The following is a 19748-nucleotide window of genomic DNA, read 5'->3' as shown; positions in this document are numbered from 1 at the left end:
CCTTTTCAACAGGACAATGACCCCAAACACACCTCCAGGCTGTGTAAGGGCTATTTGACCATGAAGGAGAGTGATGGGGTGCTGCACCAGATGACCTGGCCTCCACAGTCACCGGACCTGAACCCAATCGAGACGGTTTGGGGTGAGCTGGACCGCAGAGTGAAGGCAAAAGGGCCAAGAGGTGCTAAGCATCTCTGGGAACTCCTTCAAGACTGTTGGAAGTCCATTTCAGGTGACGACCTCTTGAAGCTCATCAAGAGAATGCCGAGAGTGTGCAAAGCAGTAATCAAAGCTACTTTGAAGAACCTAGAATATGACATATTTTCAGTCGTTTCACACTTTTTTGTTATGTACGTATATAATTCCACACGTGTTAATTCATAGTTTTGATGCCTTCAGTGTGAATATACAATTTTCATAGTCATGAAAATAAAGAAAACTCTTTGAATGAGAAGGTGTGTATCATTAGCGACAGTGAAAAAAAACCACAAAAAGTAAACATTTTCGAAACGTTAGCACATACAGTAGAACCTAATGCTAATATCTTTCTTGCTAATACCTTCGTTTTCTCAGAGGCCAAAAAAAAATCTCTTTTTGTTGTTCATCACTGAACGTCTTCCTCACGTCTCATTCCACAATGGTGTTAATATGAAGCTGGTATGAAAGTAGACACTCAGAATTTTTAGTTTCAGCAGCATTTCTGTTTCTCTCTACAATACTAGAGGTGATCATTTTATATAATTTTAATTTATATATTCGTCTAAAAAGCAGCTCAGATTTATCTTCATCTTCGACACTAAAATTCAGTGTAAGATCGTCGACAGAGGGAAAAACACACGTCTAAAACACACGAAAGGACGACGGAGTCCTGACTGATTTCGGATCAGACTCACAGACACGACATCGTTCATTTCTTTATCGTTCTGTGTCTCCTTTCAGAGTCAGTAAAATGAAAGACAGGAAAATAAACTGAAACGACAAACTTTGGTTGTCCATTTTAATTTAATGAACCATCCGTCGATCTTACGACCAGCAAATGGAGTTTTCACACTGAAAAGTTTAGGCCCTTATTTTACTAAAGGTTTTGCGTGTGATAACTTATATAAATTTGTATATAAGTTTGATTGACATTTTGAATATTCAGCTTTGTACTAGCTACTCAGCTTGCGTTAGCAAAGGGTGTACTAGTGATGTACACGCAAACAAGGCAGCAGACATGTCTTTCAGTCCAACACAAGTCTATAGAGCAGAACTGGACCACACACACACACACACACACACACACACACACACCTTAGAATTGGTCTAAAGAACCTTATACGCTAACTGTCTGGACATTACTGGATTCTACTTAATTTGCATAGAAAACAGAAATCTAATCTAATACGATCACCGCATTAAAGATCTAAACTCAACACAAACGGCGAGAACAAAACCATACTTTAATCACCGGTAAACGTGACATGTCCGTTGTTCACACACACACATCATTTCACTCGCAAAACCATTGCTCGTTGTTTGCCATCTTAGCGAATCAGGGCCTCAGATTTTAAAAGCCGTCCTCCTGCCGCGGCACTCAGAGCCGCGACGGCAGCCTTTCCACAGAAGATGATCATTTCAGAAGAAAAAAAAAACACTGCATGCAAATCACTGAGGATTATTTACTCACAAAACACTGTTCGATATTAAATATCACAGTCGCAGGATAAAGAAATAAAGCAACAGTGGCTGGTCAGTGCATCACACCAGGATCTCAGGATCTTTACACACACAAACACACACACACATATACATACACACACACACACACACATACACACACACACACACACACACACACACACACACACACACACATACACACACACACACACACACACACGTGTATTTGATATGTACATTCCTGCATCATGTAGTCCTTGTAAACATCTATCATCTGGTTTTAACACTGACTGCTACGTCGCTTTAGCATTGTTCTCTGCTACAGCTGAGTGAGTGATGCTAGGTAATAAACACTACTCCGTATTGCTCACTGTTTAAATTAAATCAGTTTGTCTGGTCAATGTTAATAGTGACGTTACATACGGCTAAGTACGGTGACCCATACTCAGAATTCGTTCTCTGCATTTAACCCATCCAAAGTGCACACACACACACAGCAGTGAACACACACAGACCGTGAACACACACCCGGAGCAGTGGGCAGTCATTTATGCTGCAGCGCCCGGGGAGCAGTTGGGGGGGTTCGGTGCCTTGCTCAAGGGCACCTCAGCATAAATGGCATCCCACTGCTCTGTTAAATGCAGAGAACAAATTCTGAGTATGGCCCGAGACTCAAACCCACCCCCTACAGGTTATGAGTCAGACTCTCTAACCATCAGGCCACGACCACCCCAATTATGTACGTAGTAGCCAATAATTTTTTATTTGTTTGCTAGCAACCGCTAAGTAAGACCTGAGGTTTAGCTAGCAAGCTAGCATATCGTTTTGGATCGAAACATCCGGGTCATCCCGATACATCGTGTGAAGTAGGAAAGAAGGAAAGCTAGGAAGATGCTTGTTTTATGAGGCAGACGTAATCTGTACAGGTGTCCAAAACTGAGGAACTAAAACAATTTCACGGCGAGTTATTTGTACAGCGCTGAGAGGAAACGACAAAGAGCACAAACTCTACATCTGGCTTAGATCAGTACTGTATTGATCGCCTTACATCCGGTCCCATCCGAGTTTCCTGAAGGACTCGTATGTTTGTAACCAAAACAGCGGAAAACAACCGTCCGGGTCCCAGATCGACTCTGGACCAGAGATCAGACATTTCTGACAGACCTTACCCTAACCAATCAAATCCACGAATAAGCGCAACTCCAACACGATCCAACCTTCCACCATACTGACTTGTACATCTACTCTCATAGGATAGTTTCTGCGGGTTTTCCGTGGGTTTTACACAGTATTTATATAAACGGTATCACTCTTCCCCACATAAAAAAAACAAATTCTTTCATTAAGACTTATTAACTGACCAATATTAAGCTCTTGATACGAGTTCCCTGAATGATGTCGACATTATACCACTTATACAACCTGCTCTGAATAAAAGATCCAAATCAAACGAGCCAATTAGTTACGTTACACAACGGCGACGTATTCGACGGTCTTGTCAGGTTTCCGTCCGTTTTTTTGCAAAGCTGATATTTATGCTCGAAACCTGATGCTCGTCGCCTGCACCTGGACCTACAGGTAGATACACAAATACCCGTTTTACAGCAAGCGGTGAATATTAGCCCTGTGAGAACGCCTGTGCCGAGAAGTTCACTAAGGGTCAAAGGAGAAAGAAAACCTCTCAGCTGGATATTCAAGACAAAACATATCCAGTCTGTTATAATTGTCCTGATACGAAGAAATCGACCGTGTCCGATTCTAGCGGTTCCAAACTGAGCGCTGATCCAGAGCGGCTATTTCAAGAGAAGTTTTTTTTTTTCCAGGGGATTAAAAATGGCATCAGAGTCCCAGCAGGACGAGACTAAAACTAAAATAACTCTTCTGTCGGCTCAGTTTCACTTGACAGTGCGTCAGGAAGGCTTTGTTTCCTGATGTATCGTTTCAGCTGAACGACCGGATCATTTTCTACGTTCCGCAGCTCTGCGTGTGGAAAGAAAAAGAAAACCTGAGCTTAATAACAACGTTAAAAAAAAGTGGTTTGCTTCCGCAGCGTGTGGAGTCGGTGCGATGTGTGTATGAATCACTGAGTCATTATTCTGATAGCTGTTTGCTTCGTGATTTGAATCTTATAGGCTACTTAATTAAACCTCCGCTGAAATGTGAGCATGTAACGTGATATATATAACCGAATGTACTTCATAAATATTTAATAGAGCGTTTATAAAGAGGCTTCTGTTCTCTCAGCCCTGACTGCCGGATCGATGATCGTAAAACTGCAAACAAAATCTTTAATGCACAAGATTAATAAAAATAATTAGGATTATTAACCGTCACTCCGCTGTAAAGTCCAGCCTGGAGTTTATTCGCAAGAAAAAAAAGCTGTTGAATTCCAGCAACAGGAAGCTGTAAGATCATTGGAGGAAATAAAGTGGGTGTGGTCTATCTTCATGCAAATAAGAAGCAACGTGACGTGATTGGTGCAGGCTGCTGACAGAGTGAAGGAGAATACAAATCTATTTTTTTCCTTCTCACTTATAAGGGAAGACATCATCGCACCAGCCTGGGTAACTATGGCGATCGGCTTAAGCTTAACGCCCCCTAGTGACGAACCTAGACATGAAACTGTATTTCAGCCGAGCCGTGTTTCAGCCACAATGTTTGTGCTTTGATACACACACACACACACACACACACACAAAACAAACCGTTTACGATGCTATAAATACAACGTCACTTTAAACGCTCACCCTTGAAATTTTTCAGAAACATCCCATAAGATCGTTCCCCCAAAAGTAAACAGATGTGTCCCAGTCGATCATCTACAGTAAGTAGTTTTGCAGTGAAGCTAAAACGCTAATTTGGCTAAGAATTGATCAAAGTCTCGTCCAAAATCTTTTCCAGCAACACCAGTGCTGCTTCAAATGATATGAGGTTTAATCATCACACACCACCTTCAAAATTCTGGGAGGTGGAGGTTAGCTGGCGTGTCGTTCGGCGTGTTGAATTAAAAAGAAGTTTCCGGATCAGTCCAAGATGGCCGCCTTTCAGGCTTCAGCTACACAGTGCAGTTCGGTTTACGTTTGTAGATGACACAAAGTATGACTGCATCCTAATCGACACATATGGCACAATTCGAGGCAAATATTACACAAAAGATTTTGGGCGAGACCGATGTTAGCGGCTTTATCCTCGTACCCAGTCTGGGCTAATTGACTAGAATTGATGTAATGTTTGCATTTGAACAAATCCACAAAGTCCAGGTTTGAAGCAGGTCAGAACCCCGTGTCATCCTCCAGGCCTCTGGCGGAGAGGATTAGGTGACGACGTGGGCCCGTCAGGTGGGATCCAGGAACTTCAGTTCGGTCCAGACGGGGGTCGCTGGTGCTGCTTGGGGATTGTGGGTCTGCACTGAAATAGAGCGTGGAGCTGGATTCGGTGGGGCAGTAATCCGGCTCGGGACTATCTCCGAACACCGACTTCCCCTCTGGAGAGCTTCGCTTCCATTCGGAGTCCACGCTGTCAATTTCCTCCCCAACGTCCACATCTGCCTCCTCTTCTTCTCCATCTTCCCTCGCCTCGCTTACACTCTCGAACTCGTCTTTGCAGTCAGACAGAGGGGCCAACGTGTCGTCTTCATCCTTTATGTCAATCCCCTCTCCTCCTTCCTCTTCTTTCTCTCCCGAGTCATCGTCCTGCTCTTCGCTCACAATTCCCATCGCTCCTCTGGCACCGAAAGCACGCTCAATTTTGTTTGGGTCTCCGGTTTTCAGTGCCAGACGCACGAGGAGCCAGTGGTGGTGGCGGCACTCGGCGCCTGCCTTCGCCCCGCAGCTCCCCGGGTGCTCCAGCAGAGAGAAGGACGGATGGGAGGAGGAGAGCGGAGGACGAAGAGAGGGATCAGCTAGGCTCTTGTCAGCCAGCGAGTAAGAAGAGTCACCCTGATCGAGACAGGCGCTGCCTGCCTGAGCTCCATGATGCAGTGTGTGTGAGATCTCGGTGGACTTCGGGTGCAGGAAACGATAGTAAAGCAGCAGAAACGTTAGACCTGAGAGAGAAAGGGGGAGAGAGAGAGAGAGAGAGAGAGAGAGAGAGAGAGAGAGAGAGAGAGAGAGAGAGAGAGAGAGAGGGAGGAAAAGACAGAATGATCTCTGTGGTCCATACAAACGCTACATTTCTTAGCTTCCTCTGTCGACTAACATAGTCTCTCAGCTAATGTGATTAGCTAAGGCTAATCTTCTCGTTAGATTGATTGCTAATCAACTATCTTGCTAGTCAAATCTCTGTGCTTGTCTCTAAGCACGTTAACAGTAATATATGTATTAGTCTTTGCAGATTAACAGCTAGTTAACATTAGCACACCCTCTCAGCCTTGAGTATTTGCCTTGCTAGCCATTAAAGGTCCTTCACCTTACTTAGCATCATTTCTTGACACTTACAATCCGCTAGCTAATGTTAGCTAACAGATAATATAATATTAGCTTCCCTGCTAATCACTAGGGCTAATCTGCTTCTTGTCCTTAGCTAGGTTTATATGGCTAACGGTGTTTATTTTGTGTCCTGGAGCTAGCGCACCGTCTAACAACTAAGAATAGCAACTGAGATCAACTTGCTGGTTAACAAGTTATGTTCACCAACAGGAAACTAGTCAGAGAACCATCCTCAGATTAGATCAGAAATAAAGCAAATACACAAATATCGCTTGTGCTGTTTGCTCAAAAGTATTGGCACCCAAATTGTCTGTGCTGCGCAATAAGGTAAGTGTAGATAATCACACGGTTGAACAGAGAACAAACAAAGCTAGAGGAAGGACAAGCTCGGCACTCACCCAGCAGGAAACTACACAAGACACCAGTGGGGACACCCAGGCTTTCCCATGATGCCTCAGTGAGGATGTCGGAGGCAGCCAGGACGAGTGTGGCATTCTCCAACAGCATCACCTTTGACAACATGAACAAGGAAGTGAACACTGGTAAGAAAGTCAACATCTGAATCAGGGATGTTGTTTAAATGCAACAATAAATAAAAGTTACTGCGTGTTCTTCTTTAAATGAAATGTATAATAGTGGGCATGTCACGCCTGCCCTGTGGAGGTTGTCGGTGATGTCGCTGCGGTTTTGGGGTTTTTCTTCACGGAACATGCAACATTTCAGTTATCAGCTGCTGTTGTTTTTCTTGCCCGAGTTGTTCGGTGTCAGTTACTCAATACACTGGTGCTTTCTTCCTGTTTTCTTCCTGTTTCTGACGTTACTCTAAAGTTTCTGCATCGGCTCTGATATTCCGATATTCTCTCTTTAACATGGATCGCTTTTGTCCCATGGACAGCTTTCTGGTCTTCATGTTGGTTTATCTTTTTTAACAAGAAACCCAATCAAACAGGTTAAATTACAGGTCTAGTGTAGACTACATATAAATATCTATATATAAAGCTGTAAAAAAGTTTACAATATCTAATCTAATCTAATCTAATCTAACAGTAAATGCTGTTGTGCTGTGATTATAGCAGGGTCTTTGTCTCTATTGTAATGTTTTATTACTCCGAAAGGAAACCTCGGCTACATGTAAGAACCTATAGCAGTTACAATAATATAATGAACCCTAGGGTGCTAACAGTAAGTCGCTTGTCTCCTTGGTGTCTCCTCACACACTCAGGGTGGATTTAACTTCCTCCAGATGATTAGTGTTACCCGGTACTGTGTCATAAATATCCATTGCTGACCCTCTCGGACACGCCTCCCATTATATCGCTGGGTTCTGAATGAACACGTTCTGTAATTACATCCGAACCTCCTGCGCTCTGTCCATTGTGTCGTGTAACAGTTACCGTGTAAAAGCCAGCCATGCGGTAGCGAGACGGACCGTCCTTCACATTCAGGAACAGGAAGACGTGCACACCACCCAACACCAGGTTGAACCCACGCCAAGCCCACTGTCCTGCGCAGATATCAGTCTGCTGAGAGACCAACCAGAACGCTGCAATCAGCCAATGGCAACCTGCTCAGAGAGAGAGAGAGAGATGTACAGGGGAGGGGCAGCTGTCTAATATGTACATTATGTGTGTGTCTGTAGGGGTGTGTGTGTGTGTGTGTGTGTGTGTGTGTGTGTGTGTGTGTGTGTGTGTGTGTGTGTGTCTGTTACTCACCCACAACGCCGATAACCCAGCATCCGAAGGAGCGGGTGAAAAGGGCGAGGCTGGTGAAGCGTGCACTCAGAAGCCCCACTCTCCACAACAGCTGGCACAGCAGGGCAGCTGGGGGCATGAGCAAATGACCGGGACGTGCCAGACAACACGCCCGACTGTACAACACCAACGCCCAGGACAAGGACAGCACACACACACCACTGCACAATGCAACTAAACAGCACACACACACACACACACACACACACACACACAGCAAGACAAGATGAGACCACGTGGTATATTATTCTGATTACAGCACAACGTGAGGTGTTTATATACTGAGGATTAGAGTGAACTCTGTGATGAACTGTACACAGCAGACTGACCAGGTGACGCCAGGCTAAACTCGGCTCCTGTGAGAACGTAGGTGTGTGTGAGCGCCTGTGGGAGGGTGAGCAGCAGAACATCGAGCAAACGCAACGCCGCCACGTCCACCTGCTGCATCACCTGCTGAGCCTGAGACTGAGAGCGCCACACACACATGCTGCAGTCCCACAATCTGCACACACAAACACACACAAACATTATTACACACAAAAAAAAAATACACACACTCACACAAGCTGCAGTCACACAACCTGCACACACACACACACACACACACACACACACACACACACACACCTTTTAAAGATGCCCAAGTGAAGTGTGTGTATGATGAGCAGGTGACACGTTCGCTGCTCTCCATCTGCCCGGTACCACATAAAACTCAGCACCTGCACAACTGCCCCTGGCAACAACAGGGCAAAGGTCAGCCCCGCCCACAACAACTGCTCCTTCCACAGGTAGAAGGCAAAGCAGTATATCACTAAGGAGAGAGAGCAAGAGAGAGAGAGAGAGAGAGAGAGAGAGAGAGAGAGAGAGAGAGAGAGAGAGAGAGAGATTAGCCTAGCCACTTTAGCTTTTACTACACAATTGCTTTGACCACACACACACACATACACACACACACATACACACACACACATACACACACACACATACACACACGCACACAGACACACACACACACACATGCACACAGACACACACGCACACAGACACACACACACAGACACACACGCACACAGACACACACACACACACACACAAACACACATACACACACACACAGACACACAGACACAGACACACACGCACACAGACACACACACACACAGACACACACAGAGACACAGACACACACACACAGACACACACACAGACACACAGAGACACAGACACACACACACAGACACACACACACAGACACGCACACACACGCACACAGACACACACACACACAGACACGCGCACACACACGCACACAGACACAGACACACACAGACACAGACACACACAGACACAGACACGCACACACACGCACACAGACACAGACACACACACACACGCACGCACACAGACACAGACACAGACACAGACACACAGACACAGGCACACACACACACACACGCACACAGACACAGACACGCACACAGACACAGACACGCACACACACGCACACAGACACAGACACACACACACACGCACGCACACAGACAGACACAGACACACAGACACAGGCACACACACACACACACGCACACAGACACACACACACCCACAGACACGCACACACACGCACGCACACAGACACAGACACAGACACACAGACACAGGCACACACACACACACGCACACAGACACAGACACACACACACACACAGACACACACACAGACACAGACACACACACACACACACACGCACACAGACAGACACAGACACACGCACACACACACACACACAGACACAGACACACACACGCACACAGACAGACACACAGACACACACACACACACACACACACACACACACACATTTAACCTGACCCTCCTTGGCCCAGTGCCCTACATGTAGCTGATCTACCTTTACAGGTGTACATGTGATCTGTATCTGTTACACGTCCTTTACGTTTACACCTACGAGCATCTCGACCTGCTTCCCACAATGTCCACTTCTGGATTCTGATTGGTCCGAAGGTTTTGTTGTTATAATGATGGTTTCTATAGTAACAGCTCATTCAGAGGGATGTGTACGAAGTTCTCACTGCACCATAAACAGCTTGTGAAAGTGTCCCATCTTTGATGCAGTCAGGTTTCCTTAACTTGAGACTTTTCTTTCCTAATAATTCCTGGACGCTTTTATTATTGATACTGAAAGCAGATCTCTAGACTGTGATGATTTTAAACCTGAGCGGTAAATCGGTTTAATCCCGGTCTCATTAATCCGCACTGTTCTCTAAATGGAAGCGACTTCCGCCGTCATTGCGTCATACTTTAATGTCACTGTAATTGAATGTAATTGCAAATTGTAAAGTGCCCTGCACGTGCAGAATACCCACAATGCACTGTGGTGTAAAGACAAATACAATTTACGTGAAAAGGAAAGAGGAAAAGGGGGAAGGGGTGTGTTGATCAGGTCTCGCGCACAGGTGATGCTCGTATCGACAGCTCACGTGCGGCACAGATACAGTATTATGTGTAATGCGGTCACTCACGTGCGGCTCTTTCAGCCAGGATCACGAGCGCGGTCGAGCCGAATAGGAGCATCTGCCAGCACGCGCTCCCGCATCTTCCTCCTGCACCGCACAGCACCGCAGCCATGTTCACTCTCTCTCTGTGTATCTGTGTCTCTGTATCTCTCTCTCTCTCTCTCTCTCTCTCTCTCTCTCTCTCTCTCTCTCTCTCTCTCTCTCTCTCTGTGTGTGTATCTCTCTCTCTTTCTCTCTTTCTCTCTCTCACTGTGTGTATCTCCCTCCCTCTCTCTGTCTCTCTCTCTATCTCTCCTACCCCTCTCGCCCCTCTCCTACCTCCTACCCCCTCTCTATCTCCCCCCTCACTACCCCCCCCCCTCTCTCTCTCTCTCTCTCTCTCTCTCTCTCTCTCTCTCACTGGTTCCTGCGCCACACAGCCTCCATCCTCCACATCCCATTACAGTCTGTTTCACTGTTTCACTCCTTCCTTCCTTCCTCCAGCCAAAATATGTGACATCATGAAGCAGGACGTTAAAGAGGCAGCACACAACATACTATATATATCTGTACTTAACACACACACACACACACACACACACACACACACACACACACACACACACACACACACACACACACACACACACCTATTCACATTAACGGGATGATGGGTGAATGTGTTACCATTAAAAAGAATGCAACACATTGAGAAAACTGACAGGGAAAGAAATAAAGGGAATGAATAAAGCAAGACAAAAAAAAGGAAATAGGAAAAACAAATACAAACAAAATCTAAAACAAAACGTTATTTTAAAATACGTAAAAGAGTATCAAAAGAGAACGATATAGAGAAAGAAAGAAAGAAAGAAAGAAAGAAAGAAAGAAAGAAAGAAAGAAAGAAAGAAAGAAAGAGAGAATGGAGAAATGAAAAGAAAGAAACAATAAAAAAGAAAAGCAATAGTAATAAAACTGTAATATATGTGTGTGAAAACACTACAGCGCCAAATTATTATTTAATAATAATATTAACAAATAATATTAATATTAAATATCAATAATAATAATAATAATAATAATAATTATTATTATTTGAAATAAATATTTCAAGTGTAATAATTCGATAAAAAGTGCAGTGTCTCATTATAAACAGCAGGAGGCGCTACTAAACTAAACTATAGTGCCGTGTGTCACGTCTTTTAATCTGAAGCAAACACTAATTTCCTCTATGCTCCCTATCTAGGGTCCCTTATACCACTTTGTAAGGGAGGGGTTTTATGCGCCCTATGTAGTGCACTACGATCTTATTTGGTACCGAGCCAACTTAGCCAATTACACTACGGCTAAGTCTGAGGCGAAGTGTTAGCTTCCGGCTAAATCCTGTTGAAATAACTGTTTTAGTGTTGGATTTTTTTTACTGTTCTTTTTTAATTTATATTAAAAGACATCAAGATTCATAAAATGCCATTTCAGTACCCAGAGGCATATCGCGATGACGCTGTGGTAAGATATCGACCCTATAGTCGATTATTTAGTTTGAATTAATCGTTAGCTTAGCTTAGCTTAGTTTAGCTTAGCCATGCTAGCAGAATGAATGGATTCTTTAGCTAGTTAGCTAGCATGAGCTAAACGCGCTGTGAACGAACGGATGTTGAAATTTAACGATTTATTTATTGATCAATAATTTTGTTTGGTATTAAAATATAAAAATCACGATGGCCTTTTTTCTCTAAATAGTAGCAGATGCTAGCTAACAAATAAACAACAACATGCTAATTATGCTAACCGTTAGCATTTCTATTGTTTTGGTGGAATTGAATATTAGAAAGAACAAAAGAATTATATATATACATATAGTTAAAAAGATAAAATGTTGTAAAGTACAACAACAACAAATACAATGTTTAATTAAATCATTAATCCTAAACCTATAAGAATGTATATAAAAATGTGTAACATTTATTTAAAACAAACAAACAAAAAAAATCCATAAATATTTAGAAATTCTGAAATGTTTTATCGAAAACGAATCTGCATTAATTCTGCATTTTTTTCTTTATTAAAAAAGTCAGCTCTAGAATTTTTTTTAGTTCCGAGTGCCGGCAAAAGAGTTAAAAAAAAATTCATTAAAAAAAGTGTATGGGGAAAAAAAGAGACTTTTTTTTTGTTAACATGAAATCATTTATCTGTTTATTTTAAACTCACAAACTTGTATTATAATAGTTACATCACTGAGACTGTGATGTCACCTCAATAAAGTGCATTTAAAAAAATCTGGGAAAATACAAAAAAAAAAACAATCTGGGGTTTTATTTGCACTTCAGTGTCTCAGCGTTCAGGGGAAAAGATGAGGGTGATAGAGTCTGGGTTGTCTCGTTGATCATGACGCCGGTGGGTGATAAAGCACAGGATTGTGGGTAATTTTCTGAGCCAGAAAGCGCTGCTGTGTTCAATAGTGTAAATATTGAAGTCTGTGTGTTCTCAGGTGGACGATTACCACGGACACAAGGTTCCTGACCCGTACAGCTGGCTGGAGGATCCAGACAGTGAGAAAACAAAGGTATGGCCCTTTATACACACACCACACACACACACACACACACAGACAGAGAGATCGTCGGTGTTCTCGCACGATGGCTCAATTTGCACGTCGTCTTTCTCTCAGGCGTTTGTGAATGCGCAGAACAAGCTGACGTTGCCCTTCCTGGAGGAATGTCCAGTCAGAGAGGTCTTTAAAGAGCGCATGACTGAGCTCTATGATTACCCCAAATACAGCTGCCCCTTCAAACGGGGTAACAGGTGAGGTGTGTGTGTGTGTGTGTGCGCGCTGCGATCATACACTGATGTTAGTTGACATTTCTCACCTACCGAAGCTCTTTTCTTCCCCTTTAGGTATTTTCACTTCTATAACACGGGCTTACAGAACCAAAGCGTCCTCTACGTGCAGGAGAACCTCGAGGCAGAACCCAAAGTGTTCCTCGACCCCAATACGTTCTCTGACGATGGAACAGTTGCGTTACAAGGTGACTGTGTAGAAGTGTACATCTAAATCCAGTTAGTAATTTATCTCTTAAAACCTCGTCAAAAAAAAAAGTCTTGGACAAACTTTTATATTAATTTAAAGTTGCGGTATGTAACTGTAACAGATTGTACGTTATCGTGAGTATTTATAACTCCTCCAAACCTGGACACTTGAGCTTTCTTTATATTTTATTCATTTGTTTATTTTGATTTACTCCGTAACGACTCACTCAGTCATCCAAGGCAGATTTGTTTGGACATTACTTGAGCATTGAGGCTGTTGTAACTAACAAATTACAGATTAGACTTCACGTTACGGTCTGTCTCACTTCCATCACTCTCTCATTTTATTTTCCTTTATTTTGTCACCTTCACTGTTTATTTTTCTAATACTCTCCTCTCTAACATCATCCGTGTGTCAGGTTACACCTTCTCAGAGGATGGCGAGTACCTGGCATACGGTGTGAGTACGAGCGGTTCCGATTGGGTGGAGATCCGTTTCCTGCGTGTCGACGGGGCCGTGGCTTTAGAGGACAGGCTTGAGAGGGTGAAGTTCAGCTGCATGGCCTGGACTCACGATGGAAAAGGCCTCTTTTACAACTTGTATCCAGAGCAGGAGGGAAAGAGTGATGGTACACACACACACACACACACACACACACACACACACACACACACACACTTAATATGACTAACTTTAGAATTCATTTAAAAATAATTATAATAATAGTAATAATAATTCTTTCTCTCAAACTAATCTAATAACTCTCTCATTGCTTTACTGTGTTCAGAACTGTATAAAAAGAAGGAACATTTCTTTCCGCCTCAGGGACGGAGACCTCCACTAATCTGAATCAGAAGCTGTACTATCACGTGTTGGGGACTCCACAGTCCCAGGATGTGTTGTGTGCTGAGTTCCCTGACCAGCCCAAGTGGATGTGTGGAGCTGAGGTGACACACACACACACACACACACACACACACACACACAAGCAGAATTAATGTATTGTTTTAATCATTTTGCAGAATTTAATGTGTGTGTGTGTGTGTGTGTAGGTTTCTGATGATGGCCTCTACGTACTGCTGTCCATCAGAGAAGGGTGTGACCCAGTGAACAGACTGTGGTACTGCGAGCTCAGCACCATCTCAGACGGCATCACAGGTGGTTCCCTCAGCAGCCTCGTCCCTAACTGGACACAACACACCCTCATACTTCTGTGTAACAATGTCCTGAGACCTGGGTGATGTGTAAAATGTCCCCTAAAGCTTTTGTTGTTGCACATCTCAGGAACTTCCAAAGCATATCCAGTTCCCCTTTACCTCCACTTCAGCTTAACGTCTATTAAGGGGTTTTGGGGGGGGGGACGACATCTTGCTTAAGCTCCTGATTTTGTGGCTCGAATCATCACCATCTGTGTCACCACAGGGTTGTTGCCGTGGGTGAAGCTGATAGACAACTTTGATGCCGAGTACGAATACGTGACGAACGAGGGCTCAGTGTTTACTTTCAAAACCAACCTGGACGCCCCGCGCTACCGTCTCATCGACGTGGATTTCTCTCAGCCGGCTCCCAGTCAGTGGAAGGAGCTCATCCCACAGCACGACAAAGACGTCCTCGGTAAGACGATCAGGAATCAGCGCTAGCGTTTAGCGACCTAGCTAGCAGTTGTTATAGAAGACTTTGTTTGACGCTAATAGCTTTCATTGCAATAACGTAAAGGTGTTGGCTGTGTTTATTTCAGTGTTTGCTACATGCACGTACTCCAACTTCTTGTGCGTGTGTTATCTCCATGACGTGAAGAACGTGCTGAAGATGTACCAGCTGGAATCGGGGAAGGAGCTGAAGACCTTCCCGCTGGACGTGGGCTCCATCGTGGGCTTCACTGGCCGAAAGAAGGACTCCGAGATCTTCTACTACTTCACCTCTTTCCTTTCTCCAGGTGGGTGAAGACGGCGGAGAGTTTTATCGTGCGTCTGAGCTGTTCGTTTATTTCGGGCATTTTAAAGAGATCATTTTTCTGTCCCTTTTCTGTCCCTCGCAGCCATCATCTACCACTGCGACCTCACCAAAACTCCTCTACAGCCACACGTCTTCAGGCAGGTCCAAGTGAAAGGCTTCGACGCTACAGAGTACCAGACTACACAGGTACAGAACCACACTGACACACTGCAGACATCAGACTGCACAAACACAAGCCTCATTATAACTTGTTCCCACGAAGGTGTTCTACCCCAGTAAAGATGGCACGCAGATCCCCATGTTCATAGTGCACAAGAAGGGCCTCCAGCTGGACGGCTCACACCCGGCCTTCCTCTACGGCTACGGAGGATTCAATATCTCCATCACACCCAGTTATAGGTAACTGTCCTTTATCTCTCTCTCTCTCTCTCTCTCTCTCTCTCTCTCTCTCTCTCTCTCTCTCTCAGGACATCATCAGCTCACTGTAAAGAGATTTTGATGTTGCATGACCATGTGGGTTTTTGGCTGCAGTGTTTCTAGGCTCATCTTTGTGAGGCATCTGGGAGGGGTTTTAGCCGTGGCCAACATCAGAGGAGGAGGGGAGTACGGAGAGACGTGGCACAAAGGTAACACTGACTCTCTCTCTCTTTCTCTTTGAGGGTTTAATAGGTGGAGTGATGGATGGTATTAATAGGTGATGGATGGATGGATGGATAAGTAAATGGATATGCAGGTAGTTGGATTATAAGAACATTCCACTATTGAATTTCTTTGCAATTGATATTCCTTGTAGACGCAAAAATTGTTGTAGGTATCTATTTATTCCCTTGACTACTTTCTACTTTTCTCTCTCTCTGTCTCTCTCTCTCTGTCTCTGTCTCTCTCTCTCCCTCTCTGTCTCTCTCTCTCTCTGTCTCTGTCTCTCTCTCTCCCTCTCTGTCTCTGTCTCTCTCTCTCTCCCTCTCTGTCTGTAGGAGGAATGTTGGAGAACAAGCAGAACTGTTTCACTGATTTTCAGTGTGCAGCAGAGTATCTGATCTCGGCGGGCTACACCTCTGCTAAAAAACTCACCATCAATGGAGGCTCCAACGGAGGCCTGTTAGTGGGTATGACACACACACACACACACACACACACACACACACACCCCGGTGTAAATGCAATGTAATTATAAATGATCACTAGGTTTCATTTTTTAAAAGAATACACTGCAGTTCTATTTTGTGTTTGTGTTTAGAGGCATGTGTGAATCAGTTCTATTGTGTGTGTGTGTGTGTGTGTGTGTGTGTGTGTGTGTGTTTAGGGGCATGTGTGAATCAGAGGCCAGACCTGTTTGGCTGTGCAGTAGCTCAGGTTGGTGTGATGGACATGCTGAAGTTTCATAAGTTCACCATCGGCCATGCGTGGACCACCGACTTTGGTTGTTCTGAGATAAAGGAGCAGTTTAACTGGCTGATAAAGTGAGTTTGTCTCTAAAGGTGTCGCCTGCTTTTTACACAGAAATGCTATTAAATGTTTTGTATGTAGCTTTATTCACTCAGGGAAACCAACTCACTCTGTCTCTGCCTGTCTCTCTCTTTGTCTCTCTGCCTGTCTCTCTCTTTGTCTCTCTGCCTGTCTCTCTCTTTGTCTCTCTGTCTGTCTCTCTCTTTGTCTCTCTGTCTGTCTCTCTCTTTGTCTCTCTCTGTCTCTCTCTTTGTCTCTCTGTCTGTCTCTCTCTCTCTCTCTGTTTGTCTATCTCTGTCCGTCTCTCTCTCTCTCTCTCTCTTCTCTCTCTCGTGCACTAAGGTACTCTCCTCTGCACAATATCCGGATCCCCGAAGGCGACAACGTGCAGTACCCAGCTGTGCTGTTGTTGACCGGTGACCATGACGACCGTGTGGTGCCTCTGCATTCTCTGAAGTACATCGCCACCCTTCAGCACACGGTTGGTCCCTGGCCTGGCCAATCAAACCCTCTTTTTATCTATGTGGACACAAAGTCTGGCCACGGGGCAGGAAAACCCACCACTAAGGTGATCCAGGAAGTGGCAGATACCTACGCCTTCATCGCCCGCTGCCTCCACCTCCACTGGATCAATTAACACACATACTACATGAGCACACACACACGCACACATTCATTCTTTCAGCTCCTAATGTCCTAGCTTTCTCTCACCATCACTTTAACACCCCCCCTTCTCATTCCTCTTCCCTTTTTTCTTTCTGCTCCTCAATCCTCTCTTTTTAATTCCTCCTCTGTGTGTTTATTCTGTGGATAATTAAATTGTTTAACATTTCACACCTCGCTAAGCCTTAATCATCCTTTATCTCTTTTTCTTCCTTGTCCCACTCACACACACACACACACACACACACACACACACACACTCAGTCACCAAGCATGTTGTTGATTTTTTTTTTTTTTAGATTTTTCACTGGTGTTTTCTGCAACACTTTGTACATACTGTTTTATTTATTAACAGTCAATGCAATTCTTCAATTAATGACTAACTGCACAGTATATTTGTGTGTGTGTGTATTAAGGTGTCATATACAGTGTATATATAATGTATACTCACTGGCTGCTTCTACCTCCAAACTTATGCAGATTGATTGTTTTTACCTTTTAAAGGGAATTACATGTCAGTGTAGCATGGAATAAAAAAACGGTGTAATAAACGACGTGTTTGGGACAAATGTGTGTTAATTCTTTGATGGAAGCTGCATTAAAAGAAATTGTATCTTTAAGCCTGAGGTTCCATATTTTTTGTTAAATAACGTTGATAAAACTAATGAAATTTTTAGCAATATACATTTATACAAACCTGTTTATCTTTAATTTATAGCTCGATTTGTTTAGAAGTAAGAAACCTGCAAAAGGAGTTGGTGTAGTTTCCATCTCTGGCCACTCGGTGGCAGCACAACAGTGAAGGAGCAGCATCACGTTCACACTTAAGAAAAAACTAAATTGTTATTATCTTATAGCAACAAAATCATTTCTAAATAATTAATATCTCGTTTTTATTATCATTTTAATTTCTCATTGGAGAAAAAATTATGATAGCACATTATTAAACACTTCAAATAAGACACTTGATACTGGGCAAAATAATTTACTACATTAAATTGTTTATTATGTGTAAAAAAAATAGTGTTTAAAGGGTCACTTAATGATGTTTAACGATCAGAACTAAACAACTGATATGTTCATTAGATAAAATGATTATTTATTGTGTTTACAGTCCCTACGTGCGGTTTATTTGATTGTTTTTCTGGTTTAGTTTAATAATTTAATACCATTTTGTCCAAATGTAGCTGTCTGTGTTCAAAGATTGTTGGGTAAAGCCACTTGTTGTACCACTTTTATACACTTACTGATAATTAAATATTTATTTATTCCAAAATAGAAAAGAAGTAAATGTAAAAAGTCAAAAATGCATTTACGTTATAAAAATATTGATCATTTTTATTATTTATTACAATATATTTAATTACTAAATTAAAGTACTTAATTGATTAATTTTTTTATCACAATTATATTTTAAGCCTCTTGTGATTTTTTTTTCTCCAGTCTGTAGCCTGAATGCTCCAGTTCTGTTTAATCCAACGCATCATATGAGATGCTCATATTTATTCTGTTATTTCCTAATCCCCTGTCAGAGCCGCTCATCGTGACACACTGTACTATCTAAACATGTTACTGCCTTGATGAGAATGGTTTATGAGAACCACTTTAGAAGTCTTCATCCCTCACTCACCTCAAAGAAAAGCTTCAGTTTCATCTGTTTTTTGGGGGGGCTTATTTCAGGCCTGACATAAGAATACTAGTGAGATGAAGCACAATGCACTAAAGCAAAACATTGATTTCGGTCTCAGATGTCTTTTTTATTTAATTCATTTTTCCTGGCAGTTTAAATGCTAAACACAGAACTAGAACCTGCTTCAGTTTCTATAGCCTCAGATTCCTCAGTTCCTTCTCTGACAGGAGAGGAACCCGATGTGCTGTTCTAGTGTTGTATCTAACGTCCATGCTTTTCTGTTCATCACGCTTGAAAAGAGTGATTATTTGAGTTGCACACGCTTCTGCTTTGACCTCTCAGGTTTGCCACTCGCTGGATGTTTTTTTTTTTTTTTTGTACTATTCTGTATGAAAAAGGTTTCTGTTTGAAAATCCAACAAAATGTTGCAGTTTTCGAAATCCTCAAACTAGCACATCATCCATGGCACGAGTCAACACGACAGGGATGAGATTTGTGTTCCTATTTAAGTGGCCAGTGAGTGTTGAGAGTGTTATGTGGTGCTGTATTGCATTAACATCTAACACCAACAGCTCTTCTAAGACTGATTTTCTGCCCCTGCTCTTCTCACATGCTCCTCTTCTGTTTCACTGTGTGATTAAATATTAATAGTTGGAAAATTCCTTGATAAAAGA

The 19748-nt window shown here is 43.2% G+C and overlaps 2 protein-coding genes across 2 annotated transcripts; one reads left to right on the top strand and one right to left on the bottom strand.

Moving 5' to 3' along the window:
* Positions 1 to 1619: 1619 nt before the first annotated feature.
* On the bottom strand, positions 1620 to 10595 carry xkr5a (XK related 5a). Its single transcript, XM_027171191.2, has 7 exons — positions 10382 to 10595; positions 8468 to 8651; positions 8170 to 8342; positions 7802 to 8014; positions 7484 to 7653; positions 6488 to 6599; positions 1620 to 5707 (listed from the first exon to the last, which is right to left on the bottom strand). Exons 1-7 carry the CDS (start codon positions 10485 to 10487, stop codon positions 4935 to 4937), a joined length of 1731 nt encoding a protein of 576 aa, XP_027026992.2. The 5' UTR covers positions 10488 to 10595; the 3' UTR covers positions 1620 to 4934.
* Positions 10596 to 11678: 1083 nt separating this feature from the next.
* On the top strand, positions 11679 to 18064 carry LOC113658588 (prolyl endopeptidase). Its single transcript, XM_027171114.2, has 15 exons — positions 11679 to 11857; positions 12840 to 12914; positions 13020 to 13153; positions 13247 to 13377; positions 13798 to 14007; positions 14205 to 14326; positions 14432 to 14537; positions 14802 to 14993; positions 15118 to 15315; positions 15418 to 15521; positions 15598 to 15734; positions 15867 to 15961; positions 16310 to 16441; positions 16639 to 16795; positions 17124 to 18064. Exons 1-15 carry the CDS (start codon positions 11816 to 11818, stop codon positions 17416 to 17418), a joined length of 2130 nt encoding a protein of 709 aa, XP_027026915.1. The 5' UTR covers positions 11679 to 11815; the 3' UTR covers positions 17419 to 18064.
* Positions 18065 to 19748: the final 1684 nt, after the last annotated feature.

The sequence above is a fragment of the Tachysurus fulvidraco genome, chromosome 9 (assembly GCF_022655615.1).
Source record: "Tachysurus fulvidraco isolate hzauxx_2018 chromosome 9, HZAU_PFXX_2.0, whole genome shotgun sequence".
NCBI lineage: Eukaryota > Metazoa > Chordata > Actinopteri > Siluriformes > Bagridae > Tachysurus > Tachysurus fulvidraco.
This window is presented reverse-complemented; position numbering and strand designations above follow the sequence as displayed.